At 36.3% G+C, this 14,353-nt stretch overlaps 2 protein-coding genes across 3 annotated transcripts in view; both read left to right on the top strand.

Annotated features, from left to right (window-relative positions):
• Positions 1–9,052, top strand: part of LOC118268008 (plexin domain-containing protein 2) — a 55,706-nt gene extending 46,654 nt beyond the window's left edge. The window contains exons 8-13 of one of the 2 annotated variants that reach the window (XR_004783001.2): positions 237–388; positions 1,305–1,377; positions 1,814–1,969; positions 2,525–2,718; positions 3,431–4,342; positions 4,458–9,052. Coding sequence is in view for 1 of the 2 variants with exons in the window: in XM_035582283.2 (XP_035438176.1) it covers positions 237–388; positions 1,305–1,377; positions 1,814–1,969; positions 2,525–2,718; positions 3,431–3,499 (644 nt within the window). In the remaining variant the exon portion in view is untranslated. Of the gene's footprint in view, positions 1–236; positions 389–1,304; positions 1,378–1,813; positions 1,970–2,524; positions 2,719–3,430 lie in introns of both variants that reach the window. The other variant, XM_035582283.2, reaches the window with a different exon arrangement.
• A 674-nt stretch (positions 9,053–9,726) lies between these two features.
• LOC118268574 (uncharacterized) lies at positions 9,727–14,098 on the top strand. The gene has a single exon (XM_035583115.2). The coding sequence runs from the start codon at positions 13,570–13,572 to the stop codon at positions 14,050–14,052; it is 483 nt and encodes a 160-aa protein (XP_035439008.2). The 5' UTR covers positions 9,727–13,569; the 3' UTR covers positions 14,053–14,098.
• Positions 14,099–14,353: the final 255 nt, after the last annotated feature.

The raw sequence follows: 14,353 nt of genomic DNA, 5'->3' as shown, positions 1-14,353 counted from the left end.
CATGAATAAAAGCTTGTAATAATGTCTGCATTTAAATGCTATAAGTTAAACGTCGTAATGTCTGTAAAATATGATGATGCTAAATGTAAAATTGATGGTTTTCAATAAAATCTTTATTTAGGTTATTAACCGAAGGTAATTTAAAAAACAAAACGAAACTATTTCCACATACCTATATAGGTATGAAGACGAACGAATATGTTTTTCAATTAATATTTTTTATGTTCGATGTGTAGATATCCGCCGCAAGACTATCTACGAGTACCACCGCGTGTCTTTCAAGGACCATATGATCACGAACAACACTGTCCTCAAGATGACAGCCCTGCCCACTTGCCTGCAGTACGACACTTGTGACTCTTGTCTCAACCACAACACTGGCTTCAACGTGAGTTGGCCTTGTCCTTATTTATATTGAAATCCCTAGTAAACCTATTAATTACTAACACTATGTACTACAGAAGATTTAACTTAGTACTATAAAATATTGCTATATTTATTATTTAGAAGACTACCTTAAACTAACATCATTTAGTTTCATTCTAATTATCATTTTTGTAATCGAATGTTTCATAATTATGCAATGCGACTGGGTGTGGCCTGTCCTCGCCTGTAATTTATAAAAATCATTAAGCATCCTATAGTAACTTACGCATTTGCTAAATATGTACCTAAATTTAGACATATGTATTTAAAGTTTAGACATTTTGTAAGGCCAATCTTATATTTATTTTTATAGATGTAAAAGCAAAACATTTACGAGTGGGTAAAACGCTCCTTAATAAAAAAACGCGCATAAGGAATTGCTCATGATAAGTAGATAATAAAATTATCTTGTTATCTTGTTGTTATCTACGTAAATGTTTTTAAGTAATTAGATGTATGATAACATTATTAACATGTTCAGCAAAGCCGTCTCCAGTTGGCGAATTTTTGGACATTTGTGGTAGCGTCGGGACTCTTAGTTTCAATCATCATCATCATCATCATCAGCCGAGAGACGTCCACTGCTGAAAAAGGCCTCCCCCTTGGTCCTCCACGGGGAACGACAAGCCGCCACATATTAGTTTCAATAGTCTTTATATTTTAAAACTAATTCGGACAAAATAGATTTTTCATTATTAGTAAAGTTAGGGGCATGTTTTTCTTATCGTCTTCTATTATTTGATATTTCATGGTCACAGAAACACTACTTATTTTAACTTTGAAATTTTTATACAATAAAAGCAAACGACAAGAATTCTTGTTGTCAAAATAATAATTGATTCAGTACAGACATAGTAATTAGTTTGTTTCCGTTTCAGTGCACATGGTGCCCGCAGATCCAAAAGTGTTCGAGTGGAACCGACAGAAACAAGCAAGATTGGTTGTTGAGAAGTAAGTTAGGAAACTAAGACTATATAACTTATTGTTTTATGGATATGTTCACAATGCTTTTAACATTCCTTATGAAAATTCCTTTCTGGATCTACTCTATCAGCGTAAATATTGAAGCCATCTGAATATAACAAAAAATATTAAAATGAAAAGGAAAAGCGTAGTTTGACCACGGGACTAGCTCTTCATATTTATTGATTGATATTTTTTTTGACACCTTCAACACCAAAGGAGTTCCGAATGCGTTGCAGGCTTATTGGGGGGGGGGGCATTTGGGGTTCCAGTAAGCTCACTTACACGACAAAACATAAAGGGCATGTGTTGTCACGCCTCCTGTGAAGTCGTTCGAGCTGGCCTGTTGGTGTCGCAGCATGCCTCGCTCATATTTAACGAGATTGGGTTTGCATATCTTAATGTTGATATTATGTTTGAACAGAATGTGAGAAGACTACAATAGTAAACGCGACGGCTTGCGCGGCGACTCGTATCGACGCTCCCACTGATGCGAGCGGGGTGCCGGCGACCGGCAACACGGCGTACACTACCGACCAGCAAAACACCCGACACGACACCGTCTTTAATACCACCCTCGGTATGTACTTCTTCTGGTTCGTTTAAATTCATATTGCATTCCTCGTTTCGTTGACATTCATCATCTCTGAATCATCAGTCTTTGATCGTGGTGCGACTCTCAGAAAAGCTTTTCTTTAGTTAGTTTTTTAAAGATTAGCTTGATGCCCGTAGCTTCACTCGCGTGGATTACGGACTTCATGACGTCAAGCCATTTCAGAGGCTAGCCAGAACAAACAGACAGACAAAGTTTGGTAGTAGTAAAACGCGGTTATTTGAATATTACAGACAAACATTCAAATTTTATGGATTAGTCTAGATAATATTTATATTAAAACAATTTCAAATTGCGTAAAAGTTACCCAAGACTCAGACTCACTACACCTAAGGCCCATCAAATTACACCTTTTAAATAAATATTTCACTTCAACCGACGTCTGACGGAGGAACTCAACGGGGGTTAATACTGAAAATTTTAAATACCTTTACTTTGACCCGAGATAAGATCGTTCGTTAGATAGTAGCAATTGCGACCTATCGAGGCAGATAACAGTAATTCAATTTGTATGAACAACAGAAGCAAACGCACCGAAATCGAATGCTGGACGAACCGGACAGGCTGCGCAAGCTTCCCCCACGGTCGAAGCGCACTCGTCGCTAGGTGGAGCGGTCGCCGCCTTCATCTCCATCACGCTGATCTGCGCGGCAGTCTCGTGGATATTCTATGCATTCAAGAACCCACACACACGTAGCGGACAACTGCTAATTAAGGTACCTTATAGTACTCGTATATAATACCTAAAATTTCCTGCATAATCAGTCAAAATAACCAGATTAAGTGTGCTTTTCCACCCGATATGTACACACATCTTTCCATATAAAAAACATAGCTTAGCTGAATCCGTTGCCACCATTCCTAAGCTATGTGTACCAATGAATATGATAGGTGGAAGCCAAACGCATCCACAACAACGTAGCATAGCATATCTCTGGTGGAAAAGCACCCTAAGTGTACTACCGGTCTCCCATACTGAATGAGATGAGATTTACGTACCCTATAACCTATGTTTCGATTACTTATTACTTTGACTTAAATTTGGGTCCAGACGCAGACCACCAGTGGTCCACAAAATGTTTGTTCTTGTAAGTGCGATCTCGAGGCAAAGTCTGATAATATGGCAAATCCTCCTCCTCTCGGGGCTTTCTTTTAGCAGTGGACGTGTCCCGGTTGATGATGTCTATTTTTCCACTAACAGCTTTCTTCCTTGATCATTTAATCTATTTCTTTCTGACTTTAAATTATAGAAAGTAATGGAAAAAAGAGAACAACCCATCAAAATATGTCAGAATGTGTAATTTGTATGTTTGTGATATAATGACTTCTGATATGGGAGAATGAAAGAGAATGCACGTAGTACCGACCATAAGTAAGTTGGGTAAAGGACAAGAAGTTCCTTTTCTAAATAAATATTTACTTCTTCAGTACCGGCCGTCTCAATGGAATTGGCGTCGCGGTGAGGCGCGCTACACCGCCGCTACTATCCACATGTAAACATCACGCACGCGCGACCTGCTTACTGGCACCGACAGGTTTGTTGGCAATACGACACCATCAATATACAACGTGTACTTAAATACCATCCACTGCATCTACATAGTTCGATGTTAAATGTACACGAATCGTAGTATTACTAAAATCATACGTAAACTGGATTCCGTTTTGCTTAAAGGTAAGTGTATGTATTGTTTCTTAAATAATGTAATTTTAATAGAAGTTCTATGTTCTCAGATAAATAAAAAATACATCTTTATTTATTTTAGTTACGTCTAATATGTATATTACAAGAAGTGTTGTTGTAAGTTATTATGGAAAGTCTATGTATAAAGATTTTACTTATATACATTTACATAATTACCAAAATATTACAGTCTTACTAATAAAAAATCTATCAATTCTAGCAAAAGTAGAGCACAAACTGTAGTAGAAAGAGGCACCGATACGGTTGAAACAGCATGAACATACGCATAAAAAATGTAGAATTAGAAAATATCAAATAAGAAATTGTATAATGAAACCCTTAAAACATTCCTTTTATATTACTTTTTTTTTTGTTTCAGTGTATTAAACTATGTTCTGTTCTTATAATTAGGTAAAATAAATTATTTTGATATTTTAATACAATAAAATATCCCAAAATAATCGTACATTCATTCGTTAATTTGACACTATATTTATTTATTTAATTTTAGAGAAGTACGGCTCGTAAGCAAATTTACCGATCGGTAGTTTATTGGAATGCGCCGATAAGTGGTGATCTCTTACAAAATTCATAGAAAAGTATAGTTTTTGACATTTCGATAAAAGTATTGAATTTGACTAGTAGGAAACTACCATGTTGGCTCGAGGCCGGCGCCCACTGCCGGCACGGCACTGCATGGCACGGTATGGCATGCCGTGTAATACAAATTAAGTTATTTTGAACCTTATTTCAATGAATGAATGCCGGCAGTGGGCGCCGGCCTTTAGTCGGTCCTATCTACTGGCAAGTTGTGTCGCTGTTATCTGGGTACATGTTTGTTTTTTATTAGTAGTCAATCTGCAATACATCTATTAATGTTTATTAGTAAGGCTGTAAATATATATTTATATTTTAATCTAAAAACTAGCATTATCTCTATGATATGATATAAAATATATTTTATTACGAAATATATTTTATATCATATTATGTAGGTACGTCCTTATTAAGGAAATCGATGTGTTTTAAATATCATTTCTTGTTCTAAAACCGTCCCGTCGACATACATTGTCATATCTAAATAAAAATATTATGTATATTTATACATTTGTTACAAATTATTATCATTGTACACATTTTGAGGCAACTATAAATACTAATGTGTCTTTTAGAAAGTTGTATTGTTGACTTAATATATCTAATATTTGTATTTACAACACGACCAACAATGAGATTATTATTATACATGAAGAAAAGCCAATGTCCCGGTGTTATGCAGTGTCGATTGTTAACTGGCGGGTATCTGATTCATTGAAAACCTTAGATCACACCTCTCTAACGGTTATCAATTACCTATCTACCGGTAGATTTACTTACTAGACCATTTGTGTCATAAAATATCAAACTTGCGTCACTAGTAAGCAATTATTAAAAACGGACCCGCAATTGGACGTATTGCGCGGACGTTACGCACCGTAAACATTGTGCTTAAGCTGAGAGAAGTAACATAGTATTAAAGTTCCACAGTTATGAACACTATTAATATTATTTTCTAAATAACCACTTTTAGCTTTAAAATGAAATTGTTTTAAGTTTATTTCAATTGTAGGTTGAAGCATGTTTGCTATCTATGTGCAACTATCTATGACAATCATGGTCAAATACTCAAACGTCACTCAATTTTGAGACGCTCTCAAAAATAGTTCTATGACTACAAAATCTTTATAAAATAAAAGAGATAGCACGATATTTAAGTACAACTTAAAATTGAGTAGTGTTTCAGTATTCAAGTCGACACTGTGTAATATGAGTAGCTTTATCACGTTGGCGTAAAATTATGAATATCCATTTGAAGATCTTGTTAGATATGAGATAGTTATTGTTTATATTTATTCCATAACTTAAGTTAATTTTTTTTTTATATTGTTTTACCAATATAGTGAAAAAGGAATCGAAAAAGTAAAGATGATTTATGTATTTGTATAGAGCCTACATTCTGATGGTTTCAGTTAGCATGTGACGCCGTGATAATATTAATTGCAAAAATAACTTATAGAACAAATTATAATAAAGTAATTTATTTAATGAACAAGTTTTGCAATGGCTGAAATAGTCTTTGTATTTAATCTGCCTACATTATATTTTATTTTCTTTTTTTTTTGCTTAAAGACAACAAGCCACGAGAGTGAAAGAAGTTGTAATATATTTGAAAACATAAGGGGACCGGCCCTGACCCGCATGCATGGGGTGTTTGTCCACTAGCGGGAAGAGTAGTGGTGGACAAGGGGATCGAATGGCTGAGGATACAAGCCCCGCAAGTCTGAACTCCTGAAGGCTGCTTACTCTGGCTTCTAAGTTCTGGATTCGCTGCCTGTCTGTAGTGGCCTTTTTATCCATCCATTTTAGCAAGTTTCGAGCACCTTCTCGATATTACGTTGAACACTACTCACGAGTGTTATAAGCGTGCTCATGTCAGGACCCTTCTGGGTCTAAGGGGCGGTGGGAATGTAGCTCATCTTCTGACTTTTCGTGAATTTCTGTAATGTAGTTTCCTGTGCTTTCTTGCGTACTTTTGAGACCTGACCTCTTCTCCATCCACAAGCACTAGTTCTTGCCATCTCTTGACTCTCGGTTACTCCCTGTTTCAAGATTTGCCCTCTGGGTCTTGGCTTTAATACTTTCATGGCCGACCCTTATAGCTCATCTTCATCTTGTTCTTCGTACTCTATTTCTACGGCTTGTTGCCGGTGAGTTTACTTCTTATATTAATTGTAATCCATATCTTATAATAATTAAAATAAATAACCATTTTGTTCTATAAGTTAATTTGAACATTACACATAAAAGAAGTCCGTTTATATGAATCTATGTGCCTTTAAACAGAGTTCCGTAAGTATCGAAGGATCCGTCCTGAGTTAGTTTTAGTGTGATTGGATTGTAATTGTGACAAATCGTAGAAATGTCGCACCATATGATTTATATTATGCCGACGATAGAATAATACCTCTCGGTGCGTGTAGTACATCGCCTACATAGAGTTTAATTTGTATCCCTACTTAAATATGAATATTTATACCAATGGTGTCGTGTTATTATCTTTATTAAGAATTTTCTACGATTTGCAACAACGGTTATCTACGATAGTAATAGTCTATCTATGATAGTAGAATGTATTTTGTCGAGCTCATAATCGCTACAAATGTCAATTCTTTAAAAAATGATATATTTTCTTGTCGTTTCTCTTTTGTATGCTTCTACTCGTATTTAAGTCGCGATCTCTACGGGCACACGTACCGTGTTCACAGCCGAGATTATAAGTCAGAGGTGTTTGGTTAAATGAAGTTTCAACTTAATTTAGTAAATTAATGTATATTGATTTGATTTTTTGTAAAATAAATCTAGCCGACGGCTTTTTTACTTATTAGGCTTAATATAATTAATAAAAAATGCTGTTCTGCGATTGCAATTCGTTTTTACCGAACACCTTTTGCTTAGCAGTTACATACATACATATCAAGTAGATTACTATCACCTGCCAGATGTTGACGCGACTCTAGCTAAATGTACAAAACTTAAGAATATCTTATCCAATTTGCAATGTCATTTTATTAGAAGGTTTTGATTTTTTGTTGTGTGGGTATTAGTAATGGTGCTTTTTCCCTTATTTTCTTTTCAAAAATATAATCTATGTAAGTATTAGGTAATGCATGCGCCTTGCAATAAATATAATTGATTTGCACATGAATTTAGTGATATTAATAAAAAAAATAGGGATGAGGACTGGGTAAGTGGGTACGAAAAGTAAACCATCTACATGAACCATCACTTGGTTAGGTTAATGTCAAACGCAAGTATTTTTTTATTATAGTCGACACAATCTAAGCGGTCAACACTGTCGTTTGTCAGTCTGTGTACCATTATAGAACATGTTATGTACGTCCTGGAACGTCAATGTAAAATATGAAAAATTTGAATTCATTATTTCGTTACTCATACACTTTCATAAAGAATATCATTTATTACCATCAAATTTATCTTTACATTATAGAAATCCATATAAACAGAACGACTTATTGTGATAATATTATATTCTAAAAGGCAGCTATTACAATTACCGTAGTTATATTAACTGATCGTAATTAATAAACTTAAAATCCATTATCTTAATGGATTTTGTATACTTATTAAATATTTAATATAAATATCAAAATCTGCTCATTTATTTTTTTAACATAAGTATCTTTGTGGATAATGGTATGAATCTTTGAAAATCCTTTTTGTCTATTTCATTCACTCTTACTTCTCTTTGGTATAGACCAAAATGTCAAAGTTGTAATTGGTAACGTCAAAAACACGTGCTTTTGTTGTGATACTGAATGTTGTCAATTTGTCAATGCTCTAACTATGCAGTCTGATGCAATTTGGGAAGTTCTTGAAATATTATTATATTTTCTAATCCAATGATTACAAACTAAGTGTTTTTACTCGATATGCAACAGATTTTATTTACCTCTCTCTACATGGCAACTGCCAGAGTTGGCCTATTAGATTGTGACGACTGATTTACGTATAAAAGAAAATACTCAAATAAAATGTTTTCGTTATCATCCCTCTTTAGTGTGTCATACGTTTATCAAAATAAATACTGAGAAAAAGTTCCACCAAATCTCATTAATATGTTTTATTATACCTAGTACCTATTGATATTTTATCACAAAATCAAGAATTATATTTTTACATTGTATCTTTGCTTTATTGGCGATTTACTTAATTTAATTTTTGTTATTTGGCATCTAAGTTTAAATTGTAAATCAAATTCTTGAAACTGTATTGTGTTATCATGTGAGTTTTGGATTCTTATTCAAAATATGTATTATTATACTACTTATGTACATTTACTTTAATATGTCGGGTGAAGGGTAAAAGAATAAAAACATTTTTATAAAAGACAGCGGACACCACGCGTAAATTTTTGTAGTTTTACACATTTATATTATAAACATAAACAAAAAATGTAACATTTATTGCCATTAAATGGCCGTAGTGTAAGGCAATGTAGTCTTTAATAATTGTATAATTGAAACATTTCTCTTACGGAACTCGTCGCGTACGACATCGATTTGAAGCCGTACGTCGTTTGGTGTTATTAGTGTTATAAAATAGTGATATTATTATGTAAAATATATTAACGTATGTTACTCTACTTTGGGAGTTTTTTTTTCTCACTTAATTTTTTTTCGTAAATTCTGTAGGTACACCAAAGAACTTGAACCGCGTTCGATAAGTCTGTAGTGTCGCTCAATCATCAATCGATTAGATGTTAATGTTAACATGGAATTATTGTAAATTATAATTTTAAGATACTATTCCGACGTTTTCTTTGCATTAAGGGACCATTATTAAAGTCTACAATAAATCCTGCCGTTGGAAAAACAAGTTGTTTTATTCCATTAAATACCCAATTTATTTATTTGCTCCTAAATCGATTAGTAATGTGGTATTTTATAACCACTGATTATGAGGGGATTCTGTTACCTGAGCGTCGAGGTAACTAACTATCTACAAATTGTAGGTCATTGCTTTTCATGGCCCCGACGAGCGCCTCTACGACGCTGGGCTTGTGCTTGGTGGGCCGGTATTGATCTCGGCGGGCGGCATAAAAATGTATCATACTTTTGTTATCAACTTATCTAAAGTTACAAATACTGCATTAAAGATGGATGTCCTTGCACTAATTCGATGGTTCATGACCGTTCATGACTTTGCCGTTTATTACCCACTAGCTGCTTCCGCGCGGTTTCACCCGCTCTGCTCGGCTTCTATTGGTCATAGCGTGATGTTTTATAGCCTATAGCCTTCCTCGATAAATGCACTATTCAACACAAAAAGAATTATTCAAATCGGACCAGTGGTTTCGGAGATTAGCGCGTTCAAACAAACAAACAAACAAACTCTTCAGCTTTATAATATTAGTATAGATGTACTTGGATTTAACGTGCATCGGCCCGATAAACAAAGTCCTAAGTCTGACATAATATTATCATAACAAAACAACAACATCCGATATAGCACAATTACATTTCGAGTATCAAAAACATAAATTTGTAAAACCGAGCCATTTATAAAATCACAATTCTGAAAAACGCATTAAAACCACGAAAGCAGAATAGTGAGTAGGTACATATTGAAAAAAGATTATAAGCGCGGGAAATATCCTTCTGTGTGATCGGATATGGTTATTTCTGCAAACATTGGAGGAAAATCATTATTTATCTCCTTGTTTTCGTTTAGGTTATTCCACAGATGGGGCCCAGTAGGACTGAGGCCTGTTCCGGACCTGCGGACTACCTAGAGGGGTTTACCGGGATCCCCGCCTGAAGGGCAGATGTAGAAACGGGGTGGTCTGCGTCCGTTTCGGGCACGCGGCCACGCCGATTTCTTAAATAAAAAACTATGCCAGTAATAATTTGCAAAAGCTGATTCCCAAAAGCTTAAATTTGTCAAAGCTATTGGTAAAACCGAAGTGAAACAACACTTGCGTTATGCGAGTGAGGTTACCGGAGGCCTAATTCCCTCCTTCCCAATCTTTCCAACTTTCCAATTCGCCAACAACCCTTACATTCCTAACCCCCAAAAGGCCGACAACGCACTTGTAACGCCTCTGGTGTTTCAAGTGTCCATGAGCGGCGGCGATTGCTTAACATCAGGAGATATGTCAACTAGTTAGATAGACAACTAGTCGGCGTGTTCCATAAAAATAAAATGCGAGGACCGTCTAGAGGACATGGTGGAGTATACGGTCTGGATGCGGTCGGCGACGGCAACCTCTTGCGTCCGGCATTGGTTCAGGCCATGGTGCGGAGCGAGGAGTACTGGGATGCCGTCTCCTCCTTCTGCGAAGCAGTCATGCTAGCTAAGGAGGAGGCGGGACGCGTGAGAGAACGAACCTCCGGGAGTCGGAGATCACGTGACGATCTCCGGCCACCGTAAGTGCGGGTCTGCGGACGACGAGCAAGGGTAGCTCGCCGCCCGAACAGAACAATGGCAATGCCTACATGCGATATGACGATGACGTTAAACGGAATGCCGATGCCAAAAAACCGAGTAAAAGTGGGATCGGCAATCCGAACGCTGCCGATACAGTGGACGCAGTCAATCTATTCAATCCGTCGGATGCGTGCGATGCGTACGATGATGCGGACCTGTGGATGCTAAGCTTTATGAAACATCAAACAAAATGTTGTCTTTTTACAATATGGCAAATGACACATATTATGATCTCGATATGAAACATACAATGTAACCTTTTTAGCCCCTCGAGTGGAATAAAGCAAAAAATCGCAAATTGCCATTTCTATTGACGACGTAATACACTTAGCGCCACAGCCGCTCTCCGTCCAATATCGTGAAAAAAAAATCCAAAGAGAAATTGTCCTGCTGGACTGTCATTAAAATGAAATTGCATTTAGCGAGCTTTGCCTTTTGTTCTGTTTTATTATTGCCTATTGAACAATATCGGCACATAGTCCTATGAAGCCAGTGATACTTACTTGAATGAAAGGCAGTACCTCAGAGCAGGACAAAATTATTTCTGTCAAACCTAAGGTTGCTATAAACGGACCACTTAACTTTACGACCTCAAATCGCGAAAACTATAAGTGTTAAAATTAAACCATTTTATTATTTTGATAAAGTAGGACCTTTATTAATAATAATCAAACGCATTTTATTAATTCGGGCTTATACTTTTCAATATATATGAAGAAAACATAATTTTGGACTGTTGCCTTCTTTGGACCATGGGCACATTTAATGAACCGCCAGGTTGCCATCAACGGACTTCGAGATGTTTGCTCTAAAGGTCCAATTAAGGGAACTAATTATAATAAACAATATTCTAAAACTATGACATAGGTAGAGACAAACAATACACATACGTCAATCAAAAACATTTCAATTAGTAAGTAATTGAATTTTACATTGTTTCATTCCTTTTTGTTGGCAGCATTCTGGAATCATAAATTAATGTATAATAATTTATCTGTGGGTTATTAACTAACTACAACCTGGGGTTACGCAAGGATTGCAAAAATAAATATCATGTATAACTTAATAATTTGTCTTCTTTACATAATTAGTCAAATAATCGGGATCTATTCCCATTGTTATGACCAGTAAAATATAAAAAAGTTGCTATGATTGAACCGGTCCAATGGTGGAACTCTCTTAGGGTCCAATGATGGCAACAAGGAACTTAGTATAAAAAAAAATTAATGGTAATGATAACTTCGTCTGAAGTTAAATAATACTCAAAGAATCACTATTAAATTGGCTAACATTTTCAACATAGTACCAAAATAAATAAGAATACTACAATACTTACATTCAATTGTCCTGAGCGACATAATTAGATTTTGACCGCCGCAAACACAACGACACACGTGGTTCCTCGCCAAGCGCCGCAGCGACCCCGAGGTAAAAGGGAGGTGCAACTGAGCCGTCGCGGACTCGTTCCGTTAAGTTTAGGTACTGCTAGCTTGCATAGTTTTGGAAATAGAGTGGTGGTCCAATGAAAGACCTGGTCCAATGATCGCAACCTTCCCCTAGTACTTACCCTAATGTTTTGCCGGTAATGAATTTATAGTCCAGACTCTTCCTGCACAATCTTTCAATCCGGACTGAATGGAGCCAACAAAACGGTGGAAGACAGTAGGTAGAGAGAGTAGTAAAAATCCCAAGTTGAGCCATTAGTTGGTTGAAGAAATTAAATAGTGCATCTATAGCTTCAGGGAACAGGTGAAAGAGGTTCGATTTTACTGCTTGAAAGTCGAGGTTGGAATGATTGGAAATGAGGGAATTAGCTAAACCCGCTGCCAAAACAAAGATAACACCACGGCTGACTACCGTAGAGTACCTGTGCCCCATGTGAAAAAGAAAATCATAGACGAAACCATCCGAGAGTACTAAAACGTTTCTCCCTGATATTAATGAGCATATCTTTTGGTTGGGTGAGACCTGCCCATTTAGGCGTTGACTGGACATGGAAGGATCGCTGAGTACCTGCGTCGGTTTAAACTAAAAGAAACTGGAGGTTGCGATGCGAGAATGCGATTCAAATATCAGTGATTACCATAACCACTTTTATTTTTTTTTTCGCTTTCAACCGGTCTATCTGGAAGTTATTGGAGGCCTACGAATTTGTTGATGATGATGATGAAATGGTTTTTTATAGGTACCTACTGTACTGTATACAATGCAACTTAATGAAATTCATACCTAACCACTGAAAATATTTATAAAGATACATAAAAACATCGCTAGTAACTTCGTTTATTTGCTCCCGAGTCTATTTGGGTGATTTTGATTATCAATAAAGGTAATGCATTTGTCCGTCGCGCTCGGTTGCCAGCACTGCAAGTGCACGAACGGGTTTTCATTTTATCATGTGCCTGTAATATATATTTATACATTTACACTTCATTTTTATTTTATATAGTATAATTTTCTTATTAACATATTATAAATGTATGTATAATACCACTTAACCCGTAGGTGCAGTTGAAAACCAGTGTCAGACACTACCTTGCTGTCTTCTTCTTTTTATTGTAGACGTGTTCGCAACGTATTTTTGCAGATGTGCGATTGGTGTGACGTCGAGTGGATTAGTAATTAATTTAATATAACTTTACATTCGTAGGTACTTCTTTTTTGTCAACGCACATTCCACATGCTTTGTCTAGAAATAAAAAAAGCAACAAAGTGTGCTGGTTAGCTACTGTTCGTAATGTACTTATCAGTCCATTGTTTAAAATAATCGTCTACAGGTGCAGAAAGACAAAAAATCTACAATTTCAAGTCAATCGCGCAAATGTAACGCTCTTCAATGGACCTGCTGCTAATAGTTCTGCTAGCCATCGTCACAGATGCAAAAATGATCTGTAAGAAAACGAAAGTTCCATTGGAACTGGGTAAATGGAGGTACGACCTCAAACACATGGACTCCGCCGTTGTAGAAAACCCACCAGTGTCAATAAGCGAAGGCCAAATGTACGTGTATGAAAATTATTTTCCTAATTACACGATCAAGTATATCCACGTGGACAACTTGGCGATACGATCCTGTGGAGCCAGTGCAGTGATGAAGACTGGCGGCATCGGCTCCTCCTACGTGCTCATAGTGCTGCACGCGCACATCAACGAAGAGATAAGGTCTGTAGTCGACATCTGGGGAGAACGAAAAGGAGGGAAGGAGGGGAACGTGGACAAGTTGCCGAGAAGCGAAACTAAACCTGGCGAATTGAAAACTAATCAATCGTTACATCTATTTAAGCATTTACGAGCAGTTAATCATAACAGTGCGTATTAACATTTTTATACCAATGTCCAATTTCTATTAAATACTCTTTAAAATAGCTGTCTATTTTATTGATCCCTGTGGTTGTAGTTTGGACAGCTTTCGTTGGCCAGACTCGGCCACTCAAGTGTTCGTTGCTAATTAAAAATTATGGGTAGGTAGGTAGGTACTTTCGGATAACATAATATTTAACATTTATATTATCCAGTAAAGTTTTCGATAAGGGTTTTGGGTATCAGTACCGTAGAGGACAAAAAAACAAGCTTGTTAAAAATATACGATAGGGTCAGATGGGGTAAGTGAAACATACTTT

The sequence above is a fragment of the Spodoptera frugiperda genome, chromosome 25, assembly GCF_023101765.2.
Source record: "Spodoptera frugiperda isolate SF20-4 chromosome 25, AGI-APGP_CSIRO_Sfru_2.0, whole genome shotgun sequence".
Taxonomy (NCBI): Eukaryota; Metazoa; Arthropoda; class Insecta; order Lepidoptera; family Noctuidae; genus Spodoptera; species Spodoptera frugiperda.
Note: the sequence above shows the minus strand (reverse complement) of the source record. Positions and strands in the feature narration are given on the sequence as shown.